General features: G+C 43.5%; 1 protein-coding gene and 1 long non-coding RNA gene across 2 annotated transcripts in view; both read left to right on the top strand.

Moving 5' to 3' along the window:
* LOC138683512 (uncharacterized) overlaps nucleotides 1–16475 on the top strand; it is a 143903-nt gene that overhangs the window by 106705 nt on the left and 20723 nt on the right. The gene's annotated exons all lie outside the window — the stretch shown is intronic.
* Nucleotides 1–16475, top strand: part of LOC138683511 (nuclear cap-binding protein subunit 1-like) — a 66869-nt gene that overhangs the window by 30509 nt on the left and 19885 nt on the right. Inside the window, exons 11-16 of the mRNA XM_069775411.1 lie at nucleotides 4124–4186; nucleotides 9574–9648; nucleotides 10645–10748; nucleotides 11525–11647; nucleotides 12926–13028; nucleotides 15839–15932. Of these exons, the coding sequence (XP_069631512.1) occupies nucleotides 4124–4186; nucleotides 9574–9648; nucleotides 10645–10748; nucleotides 11525–11647; nucleotides 12926–13028; nucleotides 15839–15932 (562 nt within the window). The remainder of the gene's footprint in view (nucleotides 1–4123; nucleotides 4187–9573; nucleotides 9649–10644; nucleotides 10749–11524; nucleotides 11648–12925; nucleotides 13029–15838; nucleotides 15933–16475) is intronic.

Below are 16475 nucleotides of genomic sequence, written 5' to 3'. Positions count from 1 at the left end.
CCCTGATCCCCATCCATAAGCTGATTTGCCAATTGGAGAGCCAAGGAGTGATCAGCAAGACTCACTCACCCTTTAATAGTCCCATATGGCCCGTGCGGAAATCTAATGGGGATTGGAGACTAACAGTAGATTATCGTGGGCTGAATGAAGTCACGCCACCTCTGAGCGCTGCTGTGCCAGATATGTTAGAGCTTCAATATGAACTGGAATCAAAGACAGCTAAGTGGTATGCCACAATTGACATTGCTAATGCATTTTTCTCCATTCCTTTGGCAGCGGAGTGCAGGCCACAGTTTGCTTTCACTTGGAGGGGTGTCCAGTACACCTGGAATCGACTGCCCCAGGGGTGGAAACACAGCCCCACTATTTGCCATGGACTGATCCAGACTGCACTAGAAAAAGGTGAAGCTCCAGAGCACCTGCAATATATTGATGACATCATCATATGGGGCAGCACGGCAGAAGAAGTTTTTGAGAAAGGGAAGAAAATAATCCAAATCCTTTTGAAGGCTGGCTTTGCCATAAAAGAAAGTAAGGTCAAGGGACCTGCGCAGGAAATCCAGTTCTTAGGAGTAAAATGGCAAGACGGGCGTCGTCAGATCCCTGCGGACGTGATCAACAAAATAGCAGCTATGTCCTCACCGACTAATAAAAAGGAAACACAGGCTTTCTTAGGTGTTGTGGGCTTTTGGAGAATGCATATTCCAAATTACAGTCAAATTGTAAGTCCTCTCTACCAAGTTACCCGGAAGAAGAACGATTTTAAATGGGGGCCTGAGCAACGACAAGCCTTTGAACAAATTAAGCGGGAGATTGTTCATGCAGTAGCTCTTGGGCCAGTCCGGACAGGACCAGATGTTAAAAATGTGCTCTACACTGCAGCTGGGGAGAATGGCCCTACCTGGAGCCTTTGGCAGAAAGCACCTGGAGAGACCCGAGGCCGACCCCTGGGGTTTTGGAGTCGGGGATATCGAGGATCCGAGGCTCGCTATACTCCAACTGAAAAAGAGATATTGGCAGCATATGAAGGAGTTCGAGCCGCTTCAGAAGTGGTTGGTACTGAAACACAGCTCTTCTTAGCACCCCGACTGCCAGTGCTGGGCTGGATGTTCAAAGGGAAAGTTTCCTCTACACATCACGCGACTGATGCCACGTGGAGTAAGTGGATTGCACTGATCACACAATGGGCTCGCATAGGAAACCCCAGTCGCCCAGGAATTTTAGAAGTGATCACGGACTGGCCAGAAGACAAAGACTTTGGAATGTTGCCAGAGGAGGAGGTGACACGGCCTGAAGAGGCCCCGCTGTATAATAAACTGCCAGAAAAAGAGAGGCAATATGCCCTGTTCACTGATGGGTCCTGTCGCATCGTGGGAAAACATCGGAGGTGGAAGGCTGCTGTATGGAGTCCTACACGACTAGTTGCAGAAACTGCTGAAGGAGAAGGTGAATCGAGTCAGTTTGCGGAGGTGAAAGCCATCCAGCTAGCATTAGATATTGCTGAAAGAGAAAAGTGGCCGGTGCTCTATCTCTATACTGACTCATGGATGGTGGCAAATGCCCTGTGGGGGTGGCTACAGCAATGGAAGAAGGGCAACTGGCAGCGCAGAGGTAAACCCATTTGGGCTGCCACACTGTGGCAAGATATCGCTGCTCGGATAGAGAAGCTAGTGGTAAAAGTACGTCACGTAGATGCTCATGTACCCAAGAGTCAGGCCACTGAAGAACATCAAAACAATCAGCAGGCAGATCAGGCCGCCAAGATTGAAGTGTCTCAGGTGGACCTGGACTGGCAACGTAGGGGTGAGCTATTTATGGCTCGGTGGGCCCACGATACCTCAGGCCATCAGGGGAGAGATGCAACATATAGATGGGCTCGAGATCGAGGGGTGGACTTGACCATGGACACTATTGCACAGGTCATCCACGAATGTGAAACATGTGCCGCAATTAAGCAAGCCAAGCGGCAAAAACCCCTGTCGCATGGGGGGCGATGGCTGAAATATAAACAGTGGGAGGCCTGGCAGATTGACTATATCACACTCCCACGAACACGCCAAGGCAAGTGCCATGTGCTTACAATGGTGGAAGCAACCACTGGATGGCTGGAAACATACCCCGTGTCCCATGCCACTGCCCAGAACACTATTCTGGGCCTTGAAGAGAAAATTTTATGGCAACACGGCACCCCAGAAAGAATCGAGTCGGACAACGGGACTCACTTCCGAAACAACCTCGTAGATACCTGGGCCAAAGAACACGGCATTGAGTGGGTATATCACATCCCTTATCACGCACCGGCCTCCGGAAAAATCGAACGATACAACGGACTGCTGAAAACTACATTGAGAGCGATGGGGGGTGGGACTTTCAAACATTGGGATACACATTTAACAAAAGCCACCTGGTTAGTTAATACTAGAGGATCCGCCAATCGGGCTGGCCCTGCCCAACCAAGACTTCCACATACTGTAGAAGGCGATAAAGTCCCTGTAGTGCGCATGAGGAGTATGTTAGGAAAGACAGTCTGGGTTAGTCCTCCCTCAAGCAGAGGCAAACCCATTCAAGGGGTTGTTTTTGCTCAGGGACCTGGGTACACCTGGTGGGTGATGCAGAAGGATGGGGAAGTTCGATGTGTACCTCAGGGAGATTTGATTTTGGGAGAGAATAGCCAGTGAATTGGGCTGTATGATACCTAACTGCTAAATACCCTGCCAATGCATGTCATTGTATCTATAGTGTCTATATGCCATATCAAGGGTATTACTGTAAGAATTACCCAAATGACTGCGGGATGGACTTTGAAACTAAGCCAAGTACAACAGCGACAGAACTTGAACTGACACCCAGCAATTTCCTCAAGATCAACATCCTCGACCTGCAGAACAAGGGCGTGAGTTGCACCAAATGTACTAGCCACAAGTTCCAGAGGCAGCATACAACAACCCACCATCTCACACCATCTCTCTTATCCTGAAGAACTGTTACAACAGATGGAGCCCCAAAGTCATGGACTAAATAAAATCAATGGACACATTAGAGGAATAGCCCATACGCTAAAGGAATACCATTCGCGTGTGTGTGTGTGTGCGGGGGGACGACGGGGACGGACGCAAGTCCATATACTTATATATATAAGACAAGGAAGTGGTAGTGGTCGATTGGAAAATGTAAGATCTGGGCATGATGTAGATGGTATAGAATAAGGGGTGGATAATGTCCTGGGTTCAGCTGGGATAGAGTTAATTTTTACAGGAACCTGGGAGGTGGGGGGCATAGCCGGGGCAGCTGACCTGAACTGGCCAAGGAGCTATTCCATACCATGTGACATCATGCTCAGTATATAAAGGGGGAGCGGGCCGGGGGGTGGGCTCTGCTTTTCGGTGGGGGAAGTGGCAGAGCGTCGGGTCCCGGGTGGTGAGCAGTTGCACTGTGCATCACTCTTTTTGTATACTTTTTCATTAGTACCGTTGTTGTTGTTGCAATTTCTTTGTGTTGTTCCAGTAAACTGCCTTTATCTCAACCCTCGAGGTTCCAGGTTTGTTTTTTTTCCTCTCCTCCGTCTTCCCCCCATCCCACCGGAGGGGGGCGGGAGGAGTGAGCGAGCGGCCGCGTGGTCCTTTGTTACCGGCTGGGTTGAAACCACGACAACTACTTTCTCCTCCCTATTGGCCTGAGGAAGGAAAGGGTTGGAAGTGGGTTTATGGGAAGGTTGGCTAGCTGGAAAAGAGCAGTGGTGTTTCTGTGGTTTGAGTGGTCTGCATTATGTAGAACTAAAATTACTGTGCAAAAACGTAAAAACCTGTAGACTTGCACTAAGGTTTTTTTCACTGCTTATTTTAGTAAGTCATTAGTGTCATATATGCACCAGAACAAGAGAGACTGCACATTCATCCATAAAGGCTGGCTTTTGACTCTCAATTCAGTCTTTTTGTATGAGTCAACATCGATGTCTGTTTAATGCATTAATGACTACAGATTGGAGAGTTTGGGCTTATCTTTGAGATTTTCTTATAGATATATTCTACTTGTCAGTTAGGAGGTTTGTGGGGATTTTTTTGTTTGTTTGTTTGTTGTTTTTCTTTGCAGTTCTGGTATTTAATAGAGCTTTCTTTTAAAAAAGGTTTATTAACTGGTTTTCCCACCACCTGAGTAACTTTCAGTTCCGTTGGAGCTGGGAAGATTGGTAAGTCAGTCTCTGTCTCCCATCAGAACTTAAACCTTCAAACTTATCCAGCAAATGTCACAACATAATGGTTTTGTTAACTGTTTTCCACTAACACTTTTGACCCCTCCCCCCACACCTGTTTACTACCATTACTTGGTAGACAAGGTTGGTAACCTTTAGTCACTATAAAAACAATCCCAGTTTTCTGTAATGAATATCCAAGCAGTACTGTGTTCTGTAAACAGTGGAAACCTGACTTGCTTGTAGATTTTTGTCCTTATCGCCTCAGTCAGTTGTTTGCAAGCTGAAATTTTCAGAAGGGTTCTCCTACTAATCAGTAATTTGCCTTGACTCTCCTTCCCTTTGGCTCCCTGCATTCATATGTGTAACCTCACTCTCTGAGTGCCATCCTAACATGACACCCCCCACCCTCCCCCTGAATCTTAATCTTTTGGCTTCTAGCAGGAGCTCCCTGCACCCCCTCAGTGCCTAATCATAGCTTTCCCAAAGCCTTGTATTCCAGGTACCATGCCTTCTGCTTTCCCCCATCCTGTCCTGCTCCCACATATAAAGAAAGATTACTTGGGGGCTTAGTCCTCCCTACAGTCTAACTTCTGCAGCCTGCTACCATACCTGCATCCCATAGCCAACGTGCCTAGGTGTCCCTGGGAAGAGGGGTGCAGCCCTGTATGTGATGCATTACTTCAGATTTACTTATGTCCCCTGCATTGTGCCAATTAGGAGTTGTGTGTTTGCTGCTTATCAAGTTTGTTTATGTTGACTGACCAAGTGGGAGCCTCCAAATAGCTGTTTTTTCATTGCCTGCATTCCCCTTGTTGGGAACAGATGTGGATATCTCTCTACCAAGCTGCCAGTTTTCACAAAACTTTAAAGAATATAACTGTCTCTGAGACTTCTCTTTCTCTGAAATGTATTTAATATCAGCTAAGAACCCAAAAATTGTTTGGAGGGAGGAACATAGTGAAATCATACAAGCTTTGTTTCCTCAGGAAAGCAGTCTAACCAACAGAGCAAACACTGCTTTAATTTTTTGGAGAAGCCATTCAAAAAGTTACCTTATGAAGAAGGGATTCCTAAGATTGCTAATGGCCAATAAGGAAATAGTGATAGACTGGCTCCTTATCTTCAAATTGTGTACACTGTAAAACATGAAAGTCTAAAACAGTTTGCTGACTAGGGAGTAATCTGCTGGTCAGCTGCTGTGGGCGATGCCTGTTTAGCTGGTAAGCAGAAATGCAGCTCCCAGAGTACAGAAAACAGAAGCAGTTAGCAGGGCAGTCAGCGCACCAGGGAGCTCCAGACAGTGTGGGGCTGTACAGCAATGGTGGTGATGTGCCACAGGGCTCTGTCCCCAGCACTGGTTGGAAACAACACCCCTGATAAATTAAAAGCCTTGTTCCAGATGGAGCTTTAGAGGAAGAATGTCACTGTCAACGTCTGGGGCTGCAGGAATTGCCTGAAGCAGGAGGTAGTGGTGGTTTTGCTTGTGGGAGGTGTGCTCTGGTCAAAAAGCAGAGTTGCCAGGTAAAGGAGCTGTGTAAGGAGGTGAGCAGGCTGTTGTAGTATTAGGGAAGGCAAACGGATCAACAGGGTCTGCGCAGAGACCTTGCAAAGACCAGAGCCTGAGCCACATAGTGCAAGGAAGAAGGGACAGCAAGAAGCTACACTTAAACCAGTGGTGGATGGAGATAGCCAAGATGGGGGAGGCTGGAGACTTGTAACTTCTGGAGCAGGAGAAAGGCTCCTTCTCTGCCCTTGGATCTGAACTTATAGGATCAGTACAGTCCTGTAATAACTAATGCAGAGGAGCAGGCTCTGTAAAGGAGGCTTCAGAGCCAGCTGGGCATGAATTGTGCATTAGCACCAGGAGGAAGCAGTGGATGATAATGGTTGGAGATCCCTTTCTGCAGGGGATGGAGGCACCCATCTGCTGACCAGACGTGCTGTCATGGAAGGTTTGTTTTTTGCTAAGGGCCCATAGCCAGGATGGTTGTGGAGAGACTGTTAAGACTTGTCTGGCCCTTGGACTATTACCTCTTGCTGCTCATCCATGTGGGCACCAATAACACTGCCAGGGGAGACCTGGAATATATCGAGAGTAACTACAGAGCTCTGGGGACAAAGGTGAAGGACACGAGTGGTATTCTCAAGCCTACATGAGGAGTGGATGCATTTTGTGAGTTAACAGCTGGCTGCATGGCTGGTGTTGCAGGCAGCACTTTGGTTTTTATGACTGTGGGTCCCTCTGAGGAATAAGGATTGCTAAGGAGAGCCAGGATCCATCTGACAAGGTGAGGCAAGAGCATCTTTGCCACCAGGCTTGCCAACCTGGTGAGAATGGCTTTCAACTAGGTATGTTGGGTGATGAAGTTCATACCATGAAGTGACATGAGGGAATGGAAAATGGGGTGGAAAGTACATGGGGCGAGGTGATGGGAACGAGAAAGCACTTGGAAGGATAAAGCAGGATGAAAGGGCCCCCTTCAAGTGCCTGTGCACAAATGCACACAGCCTGGGAAACAAAGTGCTAGAGCTCTGTGCAGATGAAGAACTGCGATGAGTAGCTGAGCTGTGGTGGGAGAGTTTATATAACCACAGTTCTGTAATGGATGGATTCAGACTCTTCAAAAAAGACAGGCAGGGAAGAAGAGGAGGGGAGTTGCCCTCTATGTGAAGGACCAGATTGAATACATAGACCTCTTCTATGGAATGGGCAACAGGCTGACTGAGAGCTTGTTGGTCAAGATGGGAGGAGAGGCCAGTGAGGGTGACATCATGGTGGGAGTTACAAACTACCTGATCAGGGTTAGAAAGTGATCAGTCATCTTTAAACAACTGGAGGAATTCTCTGGATCACAGACCCTGTTCTTTATGGAGGACTTAAACCTCCCTGACATCTGCTGGAAGGGCAACACAGAGGGATGCAAGTAGTCAAGGAGATTTTCGGAGGGCGTCAGGAATAACTTCTTGACACAGGTACTGGATGGGCCAACCAGAAGTGACACACAGCTGAATCTGCTATTCACTAACAAGAAAGAACTGGTTGAGGATGTGATAATCAGCAGCAGCCTTGGCTGTAGTGACCATGCAATAGTGGAGCTCAAGATCCTGAGGGGAGTGAGAAAGGAGAGTAGCAGAGTACAGACCCTAGACTTCAGGAGAGCAGATGTGGTCTTATTCAGGGAACTGGTAGGGAGGATCCCATGAGAGACAGCTCTGAAGGGCAAAGGAACTCCAAAGAGCTACCAGGTCTTTAAGGACACCCTCCTCCAAGTACATGAATGGTCTATCCTGATACTCAGGAAACCAAGTAGGCCAGCTTGGCTAATCAGGGAGATCATAACTGAGGTCCAATGCAAAAGGATGTGCACAGGAGGTGGAAGCAAGGACAGTCTACAAAGGAGGAATTTAGAAACATTGCCTGGGCATGCAGGGATGGTATTAGGAAAGACAAAGCTCAACTTGAATTGAGATTTGCAAAGGACATAAAGGGCAATGAGAGCTTCTGCTGCTACATTATCAGTAAAAGAATAAACAAGAAAAATGCAGGCCCGCAGCTGAATGGGGCAGGTGATTTAGTGACAAAAGAGATAGCTAAGGTACTCAATGCCTCTTTTGCCTCAGTCTTCACAGACGTGGTCTCCTGAGTCTCTGTGCTTAGAGATAGTGTTCAAGGAGGAGAAGAATTACCAGTAGTGGAAGAGGATCAAGTTGGGAATCTCTTGAGAAATCTCAACCCATACAAATTCATGGGACAAGATGGGATGCACCTGAGGGTGCTGGGAGACCTGGCCAATTTCATTGTGAAGCTGCCCTCTATTGTCTTTGAAAGGCTGTGTAGATCAGGAGAGGTCCCTGATAATTAGAGAAAGGTAAATGTTGCACCCATTTTCAAAAAAGGCCAACAGAACAATCTGTGGAACTATAAGCCTGTCAGTCTCACTTTGGTCCCTGGGAAAAATCATGGAGCAAGTCCTCTTGGAATGCATTTCTGAGCACAAGGGATAAGAAGGTGACTGGGAACAGTCAGTATGGGTTTACCAAGGGTAAATTATGCCTGACCAACCTCATTGCCTTGTATGAAAGGACTAAATTTGTGGATGAGGGGAGAGCAGTGAATGTCATCCACCTTGACTTCAGAAAAGCTTTTTACGTGGTCTCCTACAGAATCCTTGTATCCAAATTGGATTGTTATGGTCTAGATGGATGAAAACCTGTCTGGTTTGTCAGGCTCAGAGGGTAGTGGTTAATGGTTTGTACTCTACCTGGAGTCTGGTTACAAGTGGAGTACTATAGGGGTCAATCCTGGGACCTGTCCTGTTTAAGATCTTTATCAATGACCTGGAGGAGACAGAATGCACCCTCATCAAGCTTGCAGACAACATTACATTTGGGGGTGCAGTTGATATGCTTGAGGATAGGGCTGTCATTCAGAGGGACCTATTCAGGCTGGAGAAATGGCCTGAGAGGAATCTCCCAAAATTCTACAAGGACAAATGCAGAGTCCTGTACTTGGAATGAACTAACCCCCTGCAATGGTGCAGGTGGGGGACTGACTGGCTGGGAAGCAGCTCTGCTGAAAAGGACTTGGGGATCCTGCTGGACAATAGGCTAAACAAAAGCCAGTAGTGTGACTTGCCAGTGACAAAGGCCAAACAGTGTCCTAGGCAGTGTCAACAGGAGTGCATCCAGTAGATTGAGGGAAGTGATTATTCCCCTTTACTTGGCACTTGTTAGACCTCATCTAGAGTACTGTGTCCAGTTTTGGCCCCCCAATACAAGACAGACATTGAGAAACTGGTGGGAGTTAATCAGAGGGCCACCAAGCTGGTCAGGGGGCTGCAGCACATGCTCTGTGAGGAGAGGTTGAGAACTGTGCTTGTTCAGCCTGGAGAAAAGAAGGCTTCAGAGGGACCTAATAGCAGCCTTCAAATACCTATGAGGAGGTTACTGAGAGGATGGGGCCAGTCTCCTTACTGAGGTGCATGACAGGAGGATGAGAGACAGTGGCCATAAATTCAAACAGGGGAGGTTCCATCTGAATATAAAGCAAAATATTTCATTGTGAGGATAAGCACTAGAGCAGGGGCCCAGAGAGGTTGTGGCATCTCCATCCTTGGAGGTTTTCAGAACTGATTGGACAAAACCCTAGAGTGATCTGGTTTGAATTCATTGTTGACCATGCTTTGAGCAGGAAGTTGGTGTATGTAGCCTCCTGAGATTCTTTCCAACCTGAATGATTTTATGAATTGTGATTATCCAGTGAATGTTCCCTACCTGTTGTATCAGACCAAAACAGATTAGAACACAAATACATTTATTAGAAATGATTGTGTGTGGGTTTTTTTGGGTTGTTTTTGTTTGTTTGTTTTTTCCTTTGTTAGGTCAGACTGTCTTACTCAGGACCTTGAGAAGCCCAAATCCAAATTTGTGAGAGAGGTTTTGGAAAAATGCATGAGGTAAGTAAGACTTCCAAACGTCTTGCTTTTGTAGGTATGTTAAATTGAAGTTTGGCCATTGCTTCCAGGTAATGATGTATTCCTTTTAATGTGGCTCTTGTATTAAGCATACGTATTTTCTCAGTTAACTTTTTTAGATAAAGTCTGTTCTGTTGTCTTGCTCAGTTTTGTTCTAGTGTATCTGTTGTAGGGCACTGCTTTTCCTAGTGGACTGGGGGACAAATAGGTGGAGCAAGTGGAGGTGACATCCTTCTAGGTACAAAGTAAGGCGGCTTTACTTTTTCTGCTTGGGGATAGGTAAAAGGAGTTGATAATAGGGCAGGCAGGGAAGGAAAAAGAGTTCAGGTAATTTGCTGGAAAACAGTGGTTATTCACAGAAATAGGGGGGTATATTATATTATATTATATTATATCCCTAGTTTAAGATAAATAAGTATCTTGATTGTTCTGGGCATCTCCATTTCTCATGGACCTTAAAAAGAAGCTGCAAAAGCACAACAGCTGTCAGGGGTGGGCTAAAGGATTGTGGAAACGGGGGGGGGGGGTATATGAAGTGTGAAATTGTTGTGCTGCAAGAAGATTTCATTTTGTTTCTGGCTCCTTTTGATTTTACTGCGAATTTAGTAGAGGATTTCAGTGTTTGTAAGGTAAGAAAGATAGAAGGTAAAATGAAGCCATTTGGTTTAATCTTTTTTATTTTTCTTCCCCCCCCCATGTGCTTTTAATACCAGTATTTTACCAGTTGTCCCCATAGCATCTTAGTCTTGTGTCAGGATGAAATTCTAGTATTAAGCATCTACTAGAAAGTTTTGATTAAGTTAGCTCTTGCTATCTGTCAGGAACTACCATTGCATTGAGTAAACGTTTTGATTTTTTTTTTTTTTTTGCACAGTCCAAATTAAAAAAATAGGAAAAATACTTTAAATCGGCGAGTTCAGTCAGCCCTGATGATGATATGCCGTTATAATTCTACTGCTGTGAAACTTACTTTTGTAGGCTTTCCTACCATCAGCGAATAATAGACATTGTTCCTCCAAGCTTTTCTGTCCTCAGTCCTGCAAACCCAGTGTGTATTTACAAATATGGAGATGAAAGCAATAGTAAGTATTTCAGTTACTGGAACTTCAATTCCAAGCAAATTGTTTCAAAGCAAGGGAATGTCCTAGCTTGAGTGTCAAGTCACTTAACTTCATAAAGGGGAACTCAGCTGAAATAAATATGCTTGATTTTGATCTAGTGCTATGTCTGGATCTTTCTAATTTGAACCATTTTTTAAAAAATAAAAAAAAGTCTAGCTGTATGAGGTTAAATCATGCTGAGGGGACTGCAGTCTAGGTGCTACAGCATTGCTTTGGTTTGCCAGGAGTCTAAAAAAAAGAAAATTTCATTTATTTCCATCATTCGGGCAGAATACTGTGCAGAAATGAATGTAGCAAAAGATAATATGGACTTGTTTTTGAATGAATGGGGCACTTAACAATAAAAGATTTTACTGAACAAATTTGGTTTAATGGCGCAAGCAGAGAGGCAGCAAATCATGTGAAGGATCTGTCATTATCAAAGGCAGAGATAAGTGAGGAAATGCAGGTAAGTATTGTATTTTCAAGAAGCTGATGGAAATTAGAATGGAGTTTTAATCAGGGGGGTTATTCCCCCCTCAACTCTGAAGGTGCTAGAAAAGGGCTTGAATTTGTGAAGAATAGGAAACCAGTTGATGAATTTTATGGAATGGTCATTTGGACAGTGGTATTGGGAGCAGCAAGTTTTGGGGGTAGCTGGGAAGTGTACATGCTTCTCTGAGAAACACGCTGATGTAAAAATATTCATTCCATCCTAGACTTGAAAAGGATTATATGAACTTTCTGTTTTCATTTAGGGTCTCTTCCTGGGTATACTGTAGCACTCTGTTTAACGATTGCAATTAAAAATAAGGCCAGTAACGATGAAATCTTCAGCATTTTAAAAGATGTGCCTAATCCAAATAAGGATGATGACGATGGTAAGGACATCTGATATTAGGCATTGCAAGGTTATCATTAGTTTTGCATCTAAACCATTTTGCTGTCCTGTAGTTATGGTTTCTGCTGCTAATTGAACTGTATGCTTTCCTTTCTAATAGTTGGTTTCAGTTTAACAATAAATGGAAGTAACATACAATTGTCAGTGTTTCTTCTGTTCTTGTCATGTACAGAGACAGGTCTGTTCTAGTTAATAGAAGCAACCTGGCCCTTGATGTGGCTTCTGCTAATTATCCACAGAGGTGGCATGAAGGATTTTTAACGTTTTCCTTTGCCTTCAGCAATTAGAGCTCATTTCATGGTGTCAGCTTTGTCCTGAAGATCCAGTGCCTTTGCCCTACTTAAGAGCTTGCTTCCTGTTGATATAGTCCCATAGCAGTTAAAGGTAGCACCCTGGCTATCTTGGCTTTCCCTAGATCTAAATGAAACTGGCATTCTCACAATAGGACTTTGCTCAAGTTCTTTCCAGCTTTGCTGTTGGTCCAGCCACACCTAATGCTCGATTTCCAAAGCCAATGTGCTCTTGGGGTCTGAAAGGAGTGTGAGCTACGGGTTTGAGGAGTGATCTTTAAAACATAGGGACAGTTTGGGTAATACTGCAATACTTGTTAAGTGTTCTGTTATTCAGGCACAGAGCAGCAGTGAGCCTTTTTTTGCTTGAGAGCCAGTATTGTTTTCCTTCATTTGCTATAAAGAGCACATAGTAATTGATGTTCCTTTTTTTACCCGTTGTTGCCAGCAGGTCTACAGCAGCGTCCAGGGGATTCAGAACCATTCACCTCAAGTGTCCCACATCCCCTATGCACAATTGGTGCCCCCCTTCCCCAACCATTACAAATACCCAACCTCTGTATTATAATCATCTGCAGCTTCCTCTCTTCTCATCCATTCCCCCTTTCCCATGCTCTATGGCCTGCCTTGTCTCCAACCCAATGCAGACTTCTGCAGCATCTTCAGCTGTTATTCCCTGCTTCTCTCCATCAGTGCTGTTAGATGCCACTAGCATAGCTGTCTCTCTGCTGCTATTTCTCATTAACCTGGAACTATTTCTACATGTTTTCTCCATGACAGATGGGAGTCCCAAGATCTGCACCTTTTAGAATATATTTACTAACTCCCTGTTCAGCCTTGCAAAATCCAGTCGCTGAAACTTAATTTATTGTTTTAATTCTTTTTACAAAAATTATCTTTAAAGATTCTAGAGCAACTTAAAACCTCTACTTGAAGTACTTATTGTTTTAACTTTAAATAACTTGCAGATGAAGGATTCACCTTCAATCCTTTGAAAATAGAAGTTTTTGTACAGACTCTGCTCCATCTAGCTGCGAAGTCTTTCAGCCACTCCTTCAGTGCTCTGGCTAAGTAAGTGTGGTATGTGCATTATTTTGGGGCTTACAGAACCATTTCATTCTGACAGTGAAGTGCCTGATAAAATAACTCATCTACAGGTTTCAGTAACATTTTAGATGCTGCACAATGTGATGTGATGATGTGTTTTGGCCAGAAGCAGTAACACTACTAAAAGGAAGGTAATGTGAAAACTAGGTTACATAGCTGAATGGAGTTATTAACAAGACCATACACATCTTAAGCATGTTGATTGCATTGGGGTGAGGATTCTGTCTACTTTAAGTCTCTTGCAAGTATAAAGGTACATATCAATTTGGGGTTTTCCTGTTGTCACATCTGGGCATATCAGTGTTCTTCACCTGAGCATGACTGAGTACATCCTTGAATGTCTATGATCCTACCAGTAGCCCTGTAAGGGTTCTAAAATAGAGACTGTTTGGTACTCAGTCACTGCACAGAAGCAATTAGGTCTTTCCTGGAGTTTAATGTTGGCAGAAAGCGTGAGAGGAAATGTACATCTGTGCAGTGGAGAATGTTGCAAATGTCTGTTATTGAAATAAAAACCCCAAAATCTTTGTAGCGCTCTCAAATGCAAATGTTACTCCTGAAATTGAGCAGAAATAAATCCCCTTGTACCCTTCATTGTAGCCTACAAAGATGTCCTTCAACCCAGCTCTCACCTCGCTTTTGTTACTAACAAAAGGTATTGTGCTATGAGTTAGTTGCCTGCACAAGCATACTGCTGTTGGGTTGTGCTGTTGTGTTTAAATCGATCAATAACATGCAGGTTAGTTGGTTTAAAAAAAAACAAAACAAAACAAATGGGGGAGATCATTTGTGTGGCAGTTCATCAACTCATTAAGTGTGTAGATATTTCTGTATGTGACTCCTAATTCTGAAAACTTAATCTACCTAAAATATAAAGAGAGTTAATAGGAAGTCTTAAGTAATCTAACAGGTGTGGTGTGTTATGATTCTTTGTGCATACTATTGCAAAGTCTTGAGAAACACCCACTGTGTAATGAAAAACATCCTAGCTAGTGTCCGGATTAGCTACTTGCAAATCTATTACATCCTCTTTATGATAGTTTCTAAATCAAACAAATGAGGCAGTCTATACTTTCCTTTGAAAGAGGAAAGTTATTGCTCAAGCCATGGGTTCTCTGTTTTTGGTGTCATTTGCATTACTGAACTTTATTTAGACTTACAAAGTCCATGAGACAAAGATCTGTTACCTGACTGGAAGAAAAGTTGGAGCTGAAAATGGTCACAGTGCAGCAGATAGCTTATTGCCTGTCCTGGAGGTGCTTGCAAGTGCTTGGCTGCTTTGTGATGCTAATGAATTTTATGTTTAGAAGACCCCAAAGAATAATGGGAGAGGAGTACTGCTGCAGCTGTCTTTAAAATGTACTTACTGTAGTTTGCCTTGCTTTTTTTTCTCTCATATCAAGTCTTACCTATTCTTCCTTAACTGTCCAACAGCACATTATGCTACTAGTAGCTGAAGTGCTGGGAAGTCACCTTAGAGTGGATCAGGTGGTTTGTTTCTTTGCTGTGTATTCTGTATTCCAAAGACTGATGCATATTTAAATGTACAAAGCCATATAGCATATGCATGGGGGGAACCTTTCCTAAACCCCTTTGGCTGGCTCCATCTGTGAGTTCACAAGCATAATGTACTTTGGAGCATCACAGAGAAGGAACAGCTGGTAGATTAGTTCATTTTAAAATTAATCATTTGCCGAGTGTCCTGAGGAGCAAGTGATATTGCTTCATGTTGAGTGACTGCATACCTCCCATGACAGTATCATGTCTTCTACAGTGTGTTGCAACAACCAGTATGACTCAAAATCAGTTAAGTCGGTGGTTTTGTTTTTTTGGTTTTTTTTTTTAAATTTTAAAAAATCAATCCACAACTTCTTAAATATATCTAAGCAATATAAAATTTATTCTAGAATATTTTTGGAGTGCATGCTTTTAAAGACATGCTTTAACTTCTAGAGGATTTACTGCAACTGTTTAAGCAAAATGAGATGAAAATAACTTATTTTTGACACTGCATACTTGATGCTGTTAAAGTCTCTCAGTAGGAAAGAGGTGGCCATGTGTCTTACTGAATTATTTTCCTATTTATACAACTTTATATACTTTACAAATATAACAGCTTGATTTTTGTCTGCACGTGGAAGATTTATGATGATGGTTTATAACAAACGATGGTCACTAGCCTACAGTCAGTAACATAAGAAGCAGGACTCTGTGTATTCAGAGCTATAGTGGTTTCACTGCTGCATATCAACAGTGATATCCATAAGGTCAAAAAGAGCCATTTAAACTTTATAGCTACGTTACATAAACTGGGCTGTGAATACTGACATAGGAGTCAGCTTAACTCTACTGAAATAGATGCTCTCAGTGCTTTCCTCAGTAGGGGGGAGATTGAATAATGGTCTACGGTTGTGGAAACACCTATCAATAGGCAAAGTCCAAGGCACAAAAAGCAGCAAATTTCACTCTGCCTGCATACAGATAAGCACACCGAGCAGCAGAGTTCTCTCCTGCATTTAAAAGCATGAGAACTGTAGCCTAGCTTTGAGGAGTAAGTTTGTCCCTGAGGCAGGGTTACATTGCTTTTAGGAGTTGTCTTGTCTCTGCAACCTTTTAAACTCAGGACAGTTCTATTTGTCAGGGGGTAGCCTTTCCAGAATTGTTGCAGATTGGCCAAAAGAAAATGTTGGGACCATCTAAACCACTTACTATGTGTCTCCCGATTCATTGCCCTGATCCTGACCCCTCCATTGACTACTTATATTTCTTTAAAGGTTTCACGAAGTATTCAAAGTACTTGCTGAAAGTGATGAGGGGAAACTCCATGTCCTGAGAGTTGTATACGAGGTTTGGAAGAATCATCCACAGGTAAGAGCATCAATGGCAGATATTTGTTGAAGTTTCCACTCACAGAAAGTGATTTTAAAATATAAAGCATTACAATTTCCTTTGTTTACTTAAAAATACTGTCTGTTGTCTATTTGTATTTAAAAGAATTGAAGTTGTGTTTACTACTGTTAAGTGACTTAAACTGGACATCAAATTTATTCTCTATCAGTGAGACTTTCACGTTAAAAGTTCAGTGTAGAAGACTTTCAGCTTTGTGCTACACTCTGGTTTACAAGAGAATAACTTAAAAACCAAACCCAATCCAACCCTGTTTTTCTTCAAAATTTCAATACTAGAACAGCGTTCTTGTGCTATATGCTTTTTAAGATGTAGATCTTGTAACACAGAAGTAGGCTGAAGAGAGAACCTGGTTAGTAGGTAAGCAGGCAAAAAGAGAGAACCTGGTTATTTAGCACTTGTGTGGTTTTTCACTAGCAATCACAATGAGCCACAAAGACCAGGTTGGAATCAGTGTTATGCACAAAGCAAGTAAACCTGCTCTCAACCAACATTCAGAAGAGA

This window comes from Haliaeetus albicilla, chromosome W, assembly GCF_947461875.1.
Source record: "Haliaeetus albicilla chromosome W, bHalAlb1.1, whole genome shotgun sequence".
In the NCBI taxonomy this organism is placed as follows: Eukaryota; Metazoa; Chordata; class Aves; order Accipitriformes; family Accipitridae; genus Haliaeetus; species Haliaeetus albicilla.
The sequence above is the reverse complement of the archived record's forward strand: the minus strand, read 5'-3'. Positions and strand labels throughout refer to the sequence as shown.